General features: G+C 55.2%; 1 protein-coding gene across 1 annotated transcript; it reads left to right on the forward strand.

The window, feature by feature from the left end:
• The first annotated feature begins 566 nt into the window (after positions 1-566).
• Positions 567-8,950, forward strand: LOC113885687. The gene is made up of 6 exons (XM_027531190.1): positions 567-603; positions 777-917; positions 1,509-1,615; positions 5,087-5,298; positions 5,592-5,643; positions 6,083-8,950. The coding sequence occupies exons 1-6, from the start codon at positions 567-569 to the stop codon at positions 6,365-6,367; spliced, it is 834 nt and encodes a 277-aa protein (XP_027386991.1). The 3' UTR covers positions 6,368-8,950.
• The last annotated feature ends 5,403 nt before the right edge of the window (positions 8,951-14,353 follow it).

Genomic DNA, 14,353 nt, shown 5'->3' on the forward strand with positions numbered 1-14,353 from the left:
ACGTGTGACTGCCGGCCAAGGGGCGGGTGGAGGGGCCCACAGCCCGCCCGCCTGCCCCTCCCCGCCCACCACACCTGGTACCTGGGCAGCCAATGCCGTGAGCAGAGCTGGGTGCCGCCTGACCTCGGCCTGGCCCGGCCCACAGGCCTGCTCTGGCCAAGCCACCAGGCACAAGGGCCAGCCGTCCCTTTCTGATGGGCCCAGGGACCCCTTGGGCAGCGCCAGTCTCCTGGTGTCAAGAGGCGGCCCTGTGGGGGGTGGCAGCGTCGCCCCCTCCTGTGTCTCTGCTTCCTCCCGGGTCTCGCCCATCTCTCCAGCAGGTGGGAGTGGCTGATCCCAGGGGGGTACAGCCCAGCTGTCCCTTCCTGGGTCCCGCCGAGCAGAGGTGTCAGCCCCCAGGAGTGCTGTCCTGGTTGGTGGGCAGGCTGCTGTCAGCAAGCAGGCTTCTCACACGCTCCACCGAGGAGCAGCACAGGGAGGCACCGGGGCCCTGGAGCCCAGGGTCCCGGCTCACGCCCTGCAAATCCTTCTGTCTCTCTAACTCTGGGCATTGGTTTCTCTGGAAAATGCGGATCCAAGCAGCTCGGCTTCTGGGGGTTTGCGGTAACACACGAGAGCAGGTGACACGTCCGTGCGCCCCTTCCCCTGAGCTCGGGGCTGGGTGGGAGGCCGGGTCCAGGCCCAGCTCTAGGACCCCCAACGGCCTCGCCGGTCGGGCCCATCGGCCACCAGAGGGCACCCCAGGACCACGGGCTGAGTCGGGTCCTGTGGACGAGGCCTGGCCCGCAGAGGCCGCTGTGTCTCTGCACACAACGGCTGTCCAGGCCAGAGCAGCCATAGTGTAGCCTGGAGCCCCCCCACCGCTCCCAGGGAGGGGAGGGGCCGCCTGAGATCCCTCAGGAAAGACTGGATTCCAGGTAAGTGGGGCTCCGGGACCCGGACACCACAAGCCCTTGGGGCCTGAGACCCTGAGGACCAGATTCTGGGGGGAGGAGGCCGTCCTTGGGGTTCCTGGGCAGAAGGCCAGACCCAGCCCTGGCAAGGGGTGGGACTGGGTCACACAGCCCTGCTGGCCTGGGGCCCGGCCCCCCGGGGGTCCTGCCAGTGTCCTGCCCAGGCGATGTGGAGGGTGAGGGGTGTCCCCAGAACTTCCGAGCCTGTGGGGCAGGAGGCACATGGTACTTCCCCTCCTCCCACCCTCCATTCCAGCCCTGCCCTCTACCGCTGCCCCCAGGACTCCCCTTTCCGGCCACCTCCAGCCTAGTACCAGGCTCTGCTCGTCCCTGCCTGCAAGTCTCCATGGCTCCCTACTACTCCAGCAATGACACCCAACCCGGAACCCACCGCCCTGGCCTGCCCACTGCCACTTCTCCAGCCACCTGGCCTCCTCGCACCCTCGTCCAACCTCAGAGGCCCCCCTGCTGTCTCCCCGCACCCCCCACCCTGCCACACAAGCTCAGCAGCCTCCCCTGGTCTTTCTCTCTGTGTCACCTGGCATCACTTTTCAGGAGGCCTGACCCTCCGAGGGGAACTCGTGTGCTGCCCACCTGCTTCCTGCCGGGGACTGTCGGCCACTGAGCCTTCCAGGACCGGAGCTGCAGGGGCGACGCAGCCAGTGAGTGGGCGAGGGGTGCGGGCTGGCATTTATGTGAGCCAGTGCCATCGGGGAGCCTTGGGAGCAGGGGGCTACAGCCCTCGAGGGGCCACTGCAGGGAGGAGACGCCAGGTGCCGCCTGCGCCCACGACATGGCCGGGGCCTCCCGAGGCCTGAGTCCTGCTCTGCTTTTTCTCAGCTGCCTGCATCCTCCCGGCTCCCTACTCAGGACGGGATTGAGTTCGCTTGACCCCTCATTTGTGGGGAGGTGCCTCGCCTGGCAGAGCGAGTGCCAGGTCCCAGGCCTCTGTCTGGGGACGGCGGGTCCCACTCCTAACCGCAGGCTCTCCACCGAGACACACTCGTCTTCTGCTCCTTGCTGAGGCCTGGGAGAGAGGGACACACCCCCCCCTGGACAGGGGGCAGTCCCGGCCCCTGCATGCTGGTGCCACGCAGGGCTGAATTTGCAGGAAGACCCAGCCACCTTTGCTCTTAGTCTCCTGGGACAGAAGCCACAACCCAAAGAGGGGCCCAGCTGGCCCCACGTCTCCCCATCAGCCTGGGGTCCTCGCTTGGGTCTGCATAAGGTCTGGACTCAGGCCCTTGGACAGGAAGGACCCTGCCCTGGTCCTTCGTGGAGGACACCACCTCTGGTCGCTTCAGGTTGGAGAGGACAGAGCAGGCCGCCGCCGCCTGCCACCTCTGGGTTGACCTGCACATCTGTGGGGAAGGCTGAGACCTGGTGGGCCACGCTGTGGAAGCCCCCTCCAAGCTGAGTAGCCCAGGCTCGCTCCCCGCCTCACTGACCCCCGTTCTCCCGGGTCTTCTGTGGCTCCCCGCCTGGGACTCAGGAGACGGGCAGGCCCGCAAGAATGTCCACGGCTCTGAGGCTGTGCCTCATGGGTTCTCAGGCCCCTTGACGGTGCCCTCCCCACAGAGTGACCCTCAACGTCTTCCCAGCCCAGGACCCTGCACTGGGCACGCGAAGCCTCGTCTGTGGCCCCAGCAACAGGAGCAGGACTGGGATGAGGAGGGCCAGGGGTGGCAGGAAGGCCCCGGCCCCACAAGCAGCGCCTGCAGTCACCCACCTCCGGGCCAGGTGCCAGTCCTTCCTTCAGCCCCCGGGGGGCGGGGGGAGCGTTAACCCATCACAGACACAGGGAGAGGCTGGCAGGGGCTGAGCGGACCCTCAGGCACAGCCCCCGGCCCGGGCTCACTCCCTCTCCCTCCACCATTCTCTCTGGAGTTTTCTGGAGCTCCAGGAAGGAGCCACCCCCAGCTCACTCCTCCTACCCCCCACTGCCTGAAGGACGCTGGTGTGTAACACAGGGGGCTCAGCTCCCCGCTCTGTGATGACCTGGACGGGCGCGATGAGGGGCAGGTGGGAGGAGGTCAGAGAGTGAGGGGACTCCTCAAGTTCAGTTCAGTCGCTCAGTCGTGTCCGATTCTGTGACCCCATGGACAGCATCATGCCAGGCCTCCCTGTCCATCACCAACTGCTGGAGCTTGCTCAAACTCCTGTCCATTGAGTCAGTGATGCCATCCAACCATCTCATCCTCTGTCGTCCCCTTCTCCTCCCATCTTCAGTCTTTCCCAGCATCGGGGTCTTTTCCAATGAGTCAGCTCTTCCCATCAGGGGGCCAAAGGATTGGAGCGTCAGCTTCAGCATCAGTCCTTCCAATGACTATTCAGGACTGTTTCCTTTAGGATGGACTGGTTGGATCTCCTTGCAGTCCAAGGGACTCTCAAGAGTCTTCTCCAACACCACAGTTCAAAAGCATCAGTTCTTCGGCCCTCAGCTTTCTTTATGGTCCAACTCTCACATCCATACATGACTACTGAAAAATCATAGCTTTGACTAGACGAACCTTTGTCAGCAAAGTAATGTCTCTTCTTTTTAATATGCTATCTAGGTTGGTCATAGCTTTTCTTCCAAGAAGCAAGGGTCTTTTAATTACATGGCTGCAGTCACCATCTGCAATGATTTCGGAGTCCAAGAAAATAAAGCCTCTCACTGTTTCCATTGTTTCCCCATCTGTTTGCCATGAAGTGATGGAACCAATGCCATGATCTTAGTTTTTTGAGTGTTGAGTTTTAAGCCAGCTTTTTCACTCTCCTCTTTCACTTTCATCAAGAGGCTCTTTAGTTCCTCTTCACTTTCTGTCATAAGGGTGGTGCCATCTGCATATCTGAGGTTATTGACATTTCTCCCAGCAGTCTTGATTCCACCTTGTGCTTCATTCAGCCCAGCATTTCACGATGTAGTCTTTATATAAGTTAAATAAGCAGGGTGACAATATACAGCCTTGACATACTCCTTTCCCAATTTGGAACCAGTCCATTGTTCCATGTCCAGTTCTAGCTGTTGCTTCCTGACCTGCATACAGATTTCTCAGGACACAGGTCAGTTGGTCTGGTATTCCCATCTTTTTAAGAATTTCCCACAGTTTGTTGTGAGCCACAAAAAGGTTTTAGAATAGTCAATAAAACAGGAGTAGATGTTTTTCTGGAATTGCTTTTTTTTATGATCCAATGGCTGTTGGCAATTTGATCTCTGGTTCCTCTGCCTTTTCTAAATCCAGCTTGAGCATCTGGAAGTTCTCGGTTCATGTACTGTTGAAGCCTGGCTTGGAAAATTTTGAGCATTACTTTGCTAGTGTGTGAGATGAGTGGAATTGTGCGGTAGTTTGAACATTCTTTGGCACTGCCTTTCTTTGGGATTGGGATGAAAACTGACCTTTTCCAGTCCTGTGGCCACTGCTGAGTTTTCCAGATTTGCTGGCATATCGAGTGTAGCACTTTCACAGCATCATCTTTTAGGATTTGAAATAGCTCAGCTGGAATTCCATCACCTCCACTAGCTTTGTTCGTAGTGATGCTTCCTAAGGCCCACTTGGCTTCGCACTCCAGAATGTCTGGCTCTAGGTGAGGGGATATGTGTCTACACACGGCTGATTTGCGATGTTGTTCAGAAGAAACTAACACGACGTTGTAAAGCGATTGTCTCGCAATAAACAGACGTGAGTGCGGAGTGCGTCCCACCACCCCGTCTCCCGAGGAGCAGCCCTCTCCAGTCACCGAGAGCGGGTCCCACCATGCAGTGCTAGGCTGGCTGGCGGCCCCGGCCTCTGTGCAGGGTGGTGGGGTGGCCCTCGCTGAGTCCTTGGACAGCTGTGGGTCCAGGTCCTGATGTGAAGTGGGGACGATGATCACACGCTTTGGAGGACCTGCTGGGGAGGGGGAGCGCTCAGAACAGAGCTGGCTTTAGCGCCACCAGGGAGTGCCGGTGCAAGGACCATCGGGGTGTGTGTCCAGTGCCTGCAGGCGTGAGAATACCCCGTGTGCGTGCATGCGCGTGTCTGTGGACACTCATGCTCTTGCCCTGCGGGTGCAGTTGGAGTGCCAGCATGCGGGCATTAGGCCGGGGGGACCACAGCCTCTCCGGTCCTCAGCTGTCCCTCTGTCCCCTTCCCTTCCTGGCCCCCGAGGAGGCTGAGAAGCAGATTCTCCCTTCTGAGGGTCGGTTAAAGCTCAAAACCAGAGGCCTCCGTGGACCCCCACCTGTTTTTCCAAGCCCACCGTCCCTCCACCTCATCTTCCGCCGTCCCATTGCCCGCCAGCTCGTCATTCAGCATGGATTTCCTGAGCCACCCCCAGGCACCAGCACCATGGCTCAGGCGATGTGCAGACAACAAAGAAAGAAGTAAGAAACAAATTTAAAAAATGATTAAAATGAAAATCATTTAAAATTAAATGATTAAAGTAGAGCAGTTGAGAACCTGGATGGAGGTAGCTGGATGGTTGGGGCGTTCTACTTTTAAATGTCAAGGGACATCTCAGTGTGAAGGTAACGTTTGTGCCAAGGGGGTTCATCTGCTCATCCTCCTTCCTTAGCCACCCCATCTGTCCACCCACCCATTGTCCATCCGCCTGCCCACCCACCCCTGCCCGCCGGTCTGTCTGTCCCTCCGTCTGTGCTTCCACGCCTCTCTGCAGTCACACACTCACTCCCTGTCAAGTCCTCCCGGGCGCCTGGACTCAGCCGTGGGTGAGTCAGTCTCAGCCCTCAGGGGCCACCTCATGGGGGAGGGTTGGGCAGCTCCTCATGGGGGAGGGTTGGGCAGCTCTCCCCCAGGCTCTGGCCGCTGTGGGGGTCGGGAGGAGGAGGCAGCTGGGGGAAGCCCTGCACCGTGTGGTGTGTGAGGTCCTTGTGTGGTGTCTCCCCTGGCCTGTGTGTCTCACAGAGACGCTCTCCACCCACTGCGGGCAGGGCCTCCCCCATGCCATGGCCAAGCCAGGCTGGGAACTCAGTAGGCGCCCCTTGGATAGCGAGCGCCAGGCTGGCTGAGTCACCCTCCCTCGTCCTCCTCCGGCCAGCCCTGCTTTGCCGTTGGCTCCTCCACCCCAGCCTCCCTGGCCCGACTCGCTCGTCTGCCCTCTCTAAGTCCACTCTCAGCTCAGGCCCTGCACGGGCTCTGGTTCTGCAGGGGGAGATCAGGGTAGCTTTGGAGGGCCAGCCGGGTCGGCCAAAGAGCTGGCTCAGCAGCTCTGGCGAGGTGGACGAGGACCCTGACCAGGAAATGGACACACAGCCTCAAAGGACCAAGGACAGGCCACCTCCCAGGTTTCCTGCCCCCTTCTCCCAGGGGCCGGGGACGCTCGCCTGGCTCTCTAGTGAGGAAAGGCCTGATGGCTCCTCAGACGCCCCAGCACAGACACCGTCTGGGCTCCTGGGGTGCACAGTAGCCTGGGGCCCCCAAAGGGTCAGCTGAGGCTGGCGGGCAGTGGGTGGCATGCAGGTGACCTGGGAGGATGGGAAGGTCTCAAGTCGTGCTAATCAGAATCGGGGTGTGTCAGGCCCCAGCCCTCACTCCCCAGGCCAGCTGGGGGCAGACCCAGGTCCTGGGGATCCCATGAAGCTCAGAGGTCCCCGACTTCACACCAGCAGGTCACCCAGGAAACCAAAGGATCAGGGTGAGTGTCTGAGGGAACACCTTTTAGGAGTGATTTCATCAAAGAGGGCCCCAGGCTGTGACCCCGCATCCTTGCAACAGATGCGCTGGCAGTCTGGAACAGATTCAGGTCAGTTTCGTAAGCCACTGGGGCAAATTCCCAGCAAAGATAAAGCAAGGTGGCCCTGCCAGCTGGAAGCTGACCCCGAACCCCAAGCCTGACTTTTCTGCCCAGCGCGATCCCAGCTGCCTGGGGCCCTTGTCACTGGGCTTTGGGTTCTGGAGCTGGTCCCTGAGGCATCCTCTTGGAAGTGGGGGAGGCCCAGCAGCCAGTGGGAGGGTGGCCAGAAGGGACCTTGGGGTGCTTGCAGCTCTGACCACAGTGCCCCGCGCTGAAGCCGACCCCTGCCCCACTGCCCGGAACAAAGCGAGTGCTCAGACTTGCATGGGATTTGGAGGACACGTCTTAGCCCCAGAGCATGTCCAGCAGGGCTCTGTATCAGCAGGGCCGGCCCTGATGGCTATCTGGAGACTTGTGACACAAGGGAGCGTGAGCCCAGCTCAGCAATATCAGCTGACTTAACCTCAGATGAAAGGAAACACGCGGGCAGCCGGATCTAGGTCCGGGGTGGGGCGGGGTGAGTGTGGGGTGAGGCTCCGCGGGCCCAGCCCCGGATGACCGGGCCCTGACCCAGGGCCCCAGCTGGTCTGCTTTCCGGGAGCCCTGCTGCCAGCCCCCAGGTCCCACTGCTCTGGGCAGCCTTCGGGAGTGGGGTGGGGTGTCCCCTTTGCCCACGTGGTCCCTAAAGGGCTTGTGTGCCCCACCTGTGGACACATGGCCAGACACGCGTGTGCGATACACGTGTGTGCCGTACCCCCCAAGGGTGCCCACACAACGCACCCCACTCCCAGCGCGTACCTGGGACAGGAGGGCGGCGGCTGCCTGGACCTCGGGCTGCATGGGACCCTCCGCAGGGGGCCACCAGCTGAGCCGCAGGGCTCGACCCCAGGGCTGGGACCGCCTGGGCCGGCCAGCTGCTCAGTGAGCATCTGGCAGTCCCCGGGGGCAGCGGGGAGACAGATGCCCCTGCCTCCGCCCGGCCTCGGGTGCTGTGGGCTCGGGGTCCTTGGTCTCCCCTGCCCAAGAAGGAGGGAGAGGAGGCAGGTGAGAGGCCGAGTCCCGGGCCGGCGGGCCCCCCTGCAGCACAGCCCGCCCCGTCCTCATCCCCTAGTCCTCCTCCCCTCTCTCCCTGCCGCTGACCCCGGGCCTAGGGCGGCCCTCAGGGCTTTGCGGGAGGGAAGGGGTGAGTGGACACTCCAGCTGTGGGGCTGGAGTGGGGTCCCAGCTGGGCAGCTCTGGGGGCAGATTCCTGGCCTGGACTCTGACCACTCCCCCCACCCCAGCCTCAGTTTCTCTCTGTGTCCCTGACAACCTCTGGGCTTCTTGCACATCTGGCCCGGTGTGGGTCTAGGGAGCTGAGGGGTCTTGGCCAAGAGCTGCTGAAGGAAGGCGAGTGTGGTGTTTCCAGAATATTCTGAGGCCCAGAGATGGCCCATGGTGCCTGAGAAGCAGGGAGGGGGCCTCTGGGTCCGCACCCAGCCAGGTGGGCCCGTCAGCTTCTGCCTCCAGAAGCCCAGGGTGTGAAAGGAGGGGTCCCTGGGGAGGCAGGGGGCTTTCCTTGCTGTGGGGGGGGGTCCTGGAGGGCAGCTGGGGAGCCCATGGCTGAGCCAGGCCCCCTGAGAGCCCAGGCCTGTGTTTCCTGGGGGCTGGCCCTGCCCCTCCCCGGCCCCAGCCCCCCGCCCACCCTCTGAGCCCCTCCTCACCTGAGCCACAGCCCTGCTTCACGCACCCACTTCCCTCTCCCCCACCCCCCAGTTCTTCTGACCTTCCCAGGCCCCCCAACTCCTCTGAGCTTTCGGGAAACTTGCGGGGACCCCTTGTTGTCTGGCCTCCCATTCAGTCCAACGTCCCACGCTGGGGCCAGGACCCCCAGAACTGGCTCCCCAACTCCCAGGTGCTTGGGTGGCTACTGATTATAATTTCAGAATACGGAGACCTGCACGGAGTAAAGCTCACAGTCCGGAGCCTGAATCCGCCGGCGGCGCAACAGGGGCCAGTTCAGAGCAGGCTGGTCTCGTCTCCTCCGGCCACCGCCCTCCCTCCCGGTCACTTGCAGGCAATCCCCTGACTCCGCGTCATCTGCCCCGGAGCCTCAGTACACAGGGCATGTGGGGCCTCGGTGACCCTGAGGTCCAGTGCGTGCCCAGGAGGAAGGGCAAGCACTCAACTCTGTCCCTTTCTGATTTATTTTATTCCTTTTCAGAATAATGAGCCCTAGCCTCCGACCAAGGCCCAGTGAGAATTCTGTAGTATTCTTTTAAATAAAATGGATTTTAAAGATATTTGGTACATTTTAATCCATACTTTTTTTTTACTTTATAAGAGAAAAAAAATATGCATCAGCTTCAAATGATCATCATTTTCCATTTGATTGCAAAGCTGTCTGTGGATCCTGACACTGAAAACATCTTGAACTCTAAGAGCAGCCTTTACACAAAAAGTTAATGTAAACCATAGATTAGAATCTCTGTAGGATGAATTCATATTGCCATATTTCAAATAACAAGCAGAAAGAATGTCTACAAAGAGAAAAAAGAATGGTTATGGAGAACCCCAACCATGAGGTCTTATATTAAAGTGAAAAGCACTTGAGTTAATAATACTGTTAATTAGAAAGTTTTGGTCAATAACAATCTTACATATAAAGCATCATTTTTCCTGTCTGTAACGGTTTTTCATTTTACATTTCCATCTAACCTATTGTATTTGTAGTTATTTAAAAGCAGATGTTTCTCCTAAAATAGGCTCGCTTTACGTGTCATCTTGCTGGTGCTGTTCAGTCGCTCAGCTGTGTCTGACTCTGCGACCCCATGGGCTGCAACACGCCAGGCTTCCCTGTCCTTTCCCACCTCCCAGAGTTTGCTCAAACTCATGTCCATTGACTCGGTGATGTTAAATAACCATCTTGTCCTCTGTCATCCCCTTCTCCTCCTGCTCTCAACCTTTTCCAGAAGCAGGATCTTTTCCAGTGAGTCAGCTCTTTGCATCAGGTGGCCAAAGTATTGTAGCTTCAGCTTCAGTGTCAGCCCTTCCAATGAATATTCAGGACGGATTTCCTTTAGTATTGACTGGTTGGATCTCCTTGCAGTCCAAGGGACTCTCAAGAGTCTTCCCCAGAACCATACTTCAAAAGTATCAGTTCTTCAGCACTCAGCCTTCTTTATGGTCCAGATCTCACATCCATACACGACTACTGGAAAAACCAGAGCTTTGACTATACACACCTTTGTCAGCAAAGTGAAAGAAACCTCACTCAGCTGTGTCTCCTTCTTTGTGACCCTTTGAACTGTAGCCCACTAGGCTCCTCTGTCCATGAAATTCTCCAGGCAAGAATATTGCCTGGATATTTGCCTTTATCCAAATATCCCTTGGATATTTGCCAAGGGATTGCCATTCCCTTTTCCAGAGGATTTTGAGACCCAGGGATCAAACCTGGGTCTCCTGCGTTGCAGGTGGATTCTTCGCTGTCTGAGCCACAGGGGAAGCCCATCGGCAAAGGGACATCTCTGCTTTTTTTTATGGTGTCTAGGCTTGTCATAGCTTTTCTTCCAAAAAACAAGTGTCTCTTAATTTCATGGCTGCAGTCACCATCCACAGTGATTTTGGAGTCCAAGAAAATAAAATCTGCCACTGTTTCCACCCCCCCCCCCACCTCCATTTATTTCATGTATCATTTTTATGCAATGAAATCCTTACTTCTTTTTGATGAGACAACTTTTCAGCAGTCAGAAATAGAAAGTAGTCTTATTTTGAGAAAACAGCTGAGGAGTTTATGTTAACATTCCCAATTCAAACTTAAGGATGGGTTTGCACTTTGATTTCCTATTTCTCTTTTCTCTTGTACTGAAAATCCTGGTTTCTAAGAAGTTTAACATGACACATGTACTACATATATCACACATATGTGTCATTTCAAAGCAGCAGCACCAGTATCGGTACTAACGGTGTGACTCCTGGGGGTCCTTTCGTCTTTGGAGTGCTAGGGTTAGGACGGTACTGACAACACCGTACGCGGTACCACAGCATGGTTCCGCCCACTGAGGGGCCTTCCGCTGTTTTTATTCTTTCGCTAACACAGATACGGGCTTCCCAGGTGGCGCTAGTGGTAAAGAAACCGCCTGCCGATGCCGGGGATGTGAGAGACCCGGGCTTGACCCCTGGGTGGGGAAGATCACCTGGAGGAGGCGACTCACTCCAGTGTTCTTAGCTGGAGAACCCCGTGGACAGAGGAGCCTGGCGGGCTCCAGTCCAAAGCGCCGCCAAGAGAGGGACAGGACTGAAGCAACTTAGCGCACACGCAGAACACAAATAAGCCACCACTCGTGGCCTTATGCGTGTGTTGCTTTCTATTTCTCCTGAGTGTCTGTGGGCCAGTTCTTAGACGTGGAACGAACCAGCCCAACTGAATGATGTGAGCGCTTGTCCTAAAGCCGCCAGGACCCCCTCTGGCAGGTGACATGCCCGAAACACCTGCTCTCCCTCGGCTCCACCCACGGAGCCTGCGGGAATGCCTGGACTCTTGCCCATCAGATAAGAAAGCAAGGATCTCTCTGTGTACCTTCAAATTTACATTCTTTTGTTCCCCGTGACGTTGGGCATTTTTTCCACAAGAACAAAGATCATGAATCCCTTTTCCTATGAGCTGTTCACGTCTTTCACCTGCTTGTCCACAGGACTGTCTCTCATCTTCCTGGTCTCAGACGTTCCTTAGGTATCAGGGCCCTTAACCCTTGACCTGTGCTGCTGTTCGCAAATTCTTCTCCAGGTAGTCATTTGTTTGCTTTGCTTGGTTGATTTCAGTTATTGTCTCTGGGTTTCAGCCGCACTTGGGGATGTTTTTGCTACGTAGTTTGTGGAGGAACTCATTCATATTTTCCTGTAGAGCCCACACGGCTTCGTTTCAGCTTTTCCCGCGAAGCCTCTGAGCCGCTCAGGCTTTGCCCTTGTGCGCTGAGTGCAGGATCGATCAACTCTATTTCTTCCCTTTCTCTTTGGCTCTCCAGTTGTGCCAACACCGCCGATTAAAAGTTCATCTTCCTCCTGCTCAATGGGATGTGGACGTCCTTACCCTTCTCTCACACATGCCTTCATCCGGAAAGCATTGACTGAATGCCCGCAGGTGCCCTGGCTGTGCCCCGCCCTGTGGAGGCCACTTCCCGCCTTCTGGCGGTCTGCCCGCTTTCTGTCCTAAAGGATGTGCTTCCCAGCAAGGCCCTGCTGCCTCGGCCGCCCTGAGTCTCCACGTGCCCGGCACAGTGGGCACCACTTCATTCATTCCTCCTGCGAATACAGGCTGTGCTAGCCACACCAGCCGAAGTGTGGGGAGTCAGGGGGAAGGGCCGAGCTGCATCCGGTCCAGCAACGAGAGCTGACTTTCTTTTTTCTCCTTCTGGGAAGGAGAACATTTTCACTTCTGGTTTTACTCCCTAAATAAATGAACTGATTTTTTAAAAAATGTACGTATTTATTGTAATTTAAATTTTTTAAAATTATAATTACAGGATAATTGCTTTACAATGTTCTTTTGGTTTCTCCCGTACAGCAATGTGAATGAGCTATAAGTATACATATATCCCTTCTCTCCTGAGCCTCCCTCCACCCCCATCTCACCCCTCTAGGCTGTCACAGAGCGCAGGGTCAAGCCCCCTGTGTTATATAGTAACTCCCACTAGCGATCTATCTTACACATCAGTTCAGTTCACTCCCTCAGTCGTGTCCGACTCTTTGCGACCCCACGAACTGCAGCACGCCAGGCTGTCCCTCACCCTGTCCATCACCAACTCCTGGAGCTTACTCAAACTCCTGTCCATCGAGTCGGTGATGCCATCCAACCATCTCATCCTCTGTCGTCCCCTTCTCCTCCCATCTTCAATCTTTCCCAGCATCAGGGTTTTTTCCAATGAGTCGGTTCTTCACATCAAGTGGCCAAAGTATTGGAGTTTCAGCTCCAGCATCAGTCCTTCCAATGAATATTCAGGACTGATTTCCTTTAGGATGGACTGGTTGGATGTCCTTGCAGTCCAAGGGACTCTCAAGAGTCTTCTCCAACACCACAGTTAAAAAGCATCAGTTCTTTGGCATTCAGCTTTCTTTATAGTCCAACTCTCACACCATATATGACTACTAGAAAAACCATAGCTTTGACTAGATGGACCTTTGTTGGCAAAGTAATGTCTCTGCTTTTTAATATGCTGTCTAGGTTGGTCATAGCTTTTATTCCAAGAAGCAAGCATCTTTTAATTTCATGGCTGCAGTCACCATCTGCAGTGATTTTGGAACCCCCAAAATAAAGTCTCTCACTGTTTCCACTGTTTCCCCCTTTTATTTGCCATGAAGCTATGGGGCTGGATGCCATGATCTTAGTTTTCTGAATGTTGAGCTTTAAGCCAACTTTTTCACTCTCCTCTTTCACTTTCATCAAGAGGCTCTTTAGTTCTTCTTCACTTTCTGCCATAAGGGTGGTGTCATCTGCATATCTGAGGTTAATGATATTTCTCCTGGCAATCTTGATTCCAGCTTGTGCTTCATCCAGCCCCATATTTCTCATGATGTACTCTGCATAGAAGTTAAATAAGCAGGGTGACAATATACAGCCTTGACGTACTCCTTTCCCAATTTGGAACCAGTCCATTGTTCCATGTCCAGTTCTAGCTGTTGCTTCCTGACCTGCATACAGATTTCTCAGGAGACAGGTCAGGTGGTCTGATATTCCCATCTCTTGAAGAATTTTCCACAGTTTGTTGTGAGCCAAAGGCTTCGGCGTAGTCAATAAAACAGAAGTAGATGTTTTTCTGGAACTCTCTCGCCTTTTTGATGATCCAGCAGATGGTGACAATTTGATCTCTGGTTCCTCTGCCTTTTCGAAATCCAGCTTGAATATCAGGAAGTTCACGGTTCATGTATTGCTGAAGCCTGGCTTGGAGAATTTTGAGCATTACTTTACTAGCGTGTGAAATGAGTGCAATTGTGTGGTAGTTTGAGCATTCTTTGGCATTGCCTTTCTTTGGAATTGGAATGAAAACTGACCTTTTTCAGTCCTGTGGCCACTGCTGAGTTTTCCAGATTTGCTGGCATATTGAGTGCAGCACTTTCACAGCATCATCTTTCAGGATTTGAAATAGCTCAACTGGAATTCCATCACCTCCACTAGCTTTGTTCGTAGTGATGCTTCCTAAGGCCCACTTGACTTCACATTCCAGGATGTCTGGCTCTAGGTGAATGATCATGCCATCATGATTATCTGGGTCATGAAGACCTTTTTTACAGTTCTTCTGTGTATTCTTGCCACCTTTTCTTAATATCTTCTGCTTCTGTTAGGTCCATACCATTTCTGTCCTTTATCGTGCCCATCTTTGCATGAAATTTTCCCTTAGTATCTCTGATTTTCTTGAAGAGATTTCTAGTCATTCCCATTCTATTTTTTTCCTCTATTTCTTCGCATTAATCGCTGAGGAAGGCTTTCTTATCTCTTCTTGCTATTCTTTGGAACTCTGCATTCAGACGCTTATATCTTTCCTTTTCTCTTTTGCTTTTCACTTCTCTTCTTTTCACAGCTATTTGTAAGGCCTCCCCAGACAGCCACTTTGCTTTTTTGCCTTTCTTTTCCATGGGGATGGTCTTGATCCCTGTCTCCTGTACAATGTCATGAACCTCAGTCCATAGTTCATCAGGCATTCTATCTATCA

Source organism: Bos indicus x Bos taurus, chromosome 29, assembly GCF_003369695.1.
Source record: "Bos indicus x Bos taurus breed Angus x Brahman F1 hybrid chromosome 29, Bos_hybrid_MaternalHap_v2.0, whole genome shotgun sequence".
Classification (NCBI taxonomy): domain Eukaryota; kingdom Metazoa; phylum Chordata; class Mammalia; order Artiodactyla; family Bovidae; genus Bos; species Bos indicus x Bos taurus.

Excerpts from the sequence above, each read along its gene's own strand:
- LOC113885687 (XM_027531190.1), top strand. The coding sequence starts at position 567 with ATGCGGATCCAAGCAGCTCGGCTTCTGGGGGTTTGCG. Across the intron at positions 1,616-5,086 it reads CTGCAGGGGCGACGCAGCCA|GCTGAGAAGCAGATTCTCCC; the intron begins GTGAGTGGGCGA and ends GCCCCCGAGGAG. Across the intron at positions 5,299-5,591 it reads TGCAGACAACAAAGAAAGAA|TCACACACTCACTCCCTGTC; the intron begins GTAAGAAACAAA and ends GCCTCTCTGCAG.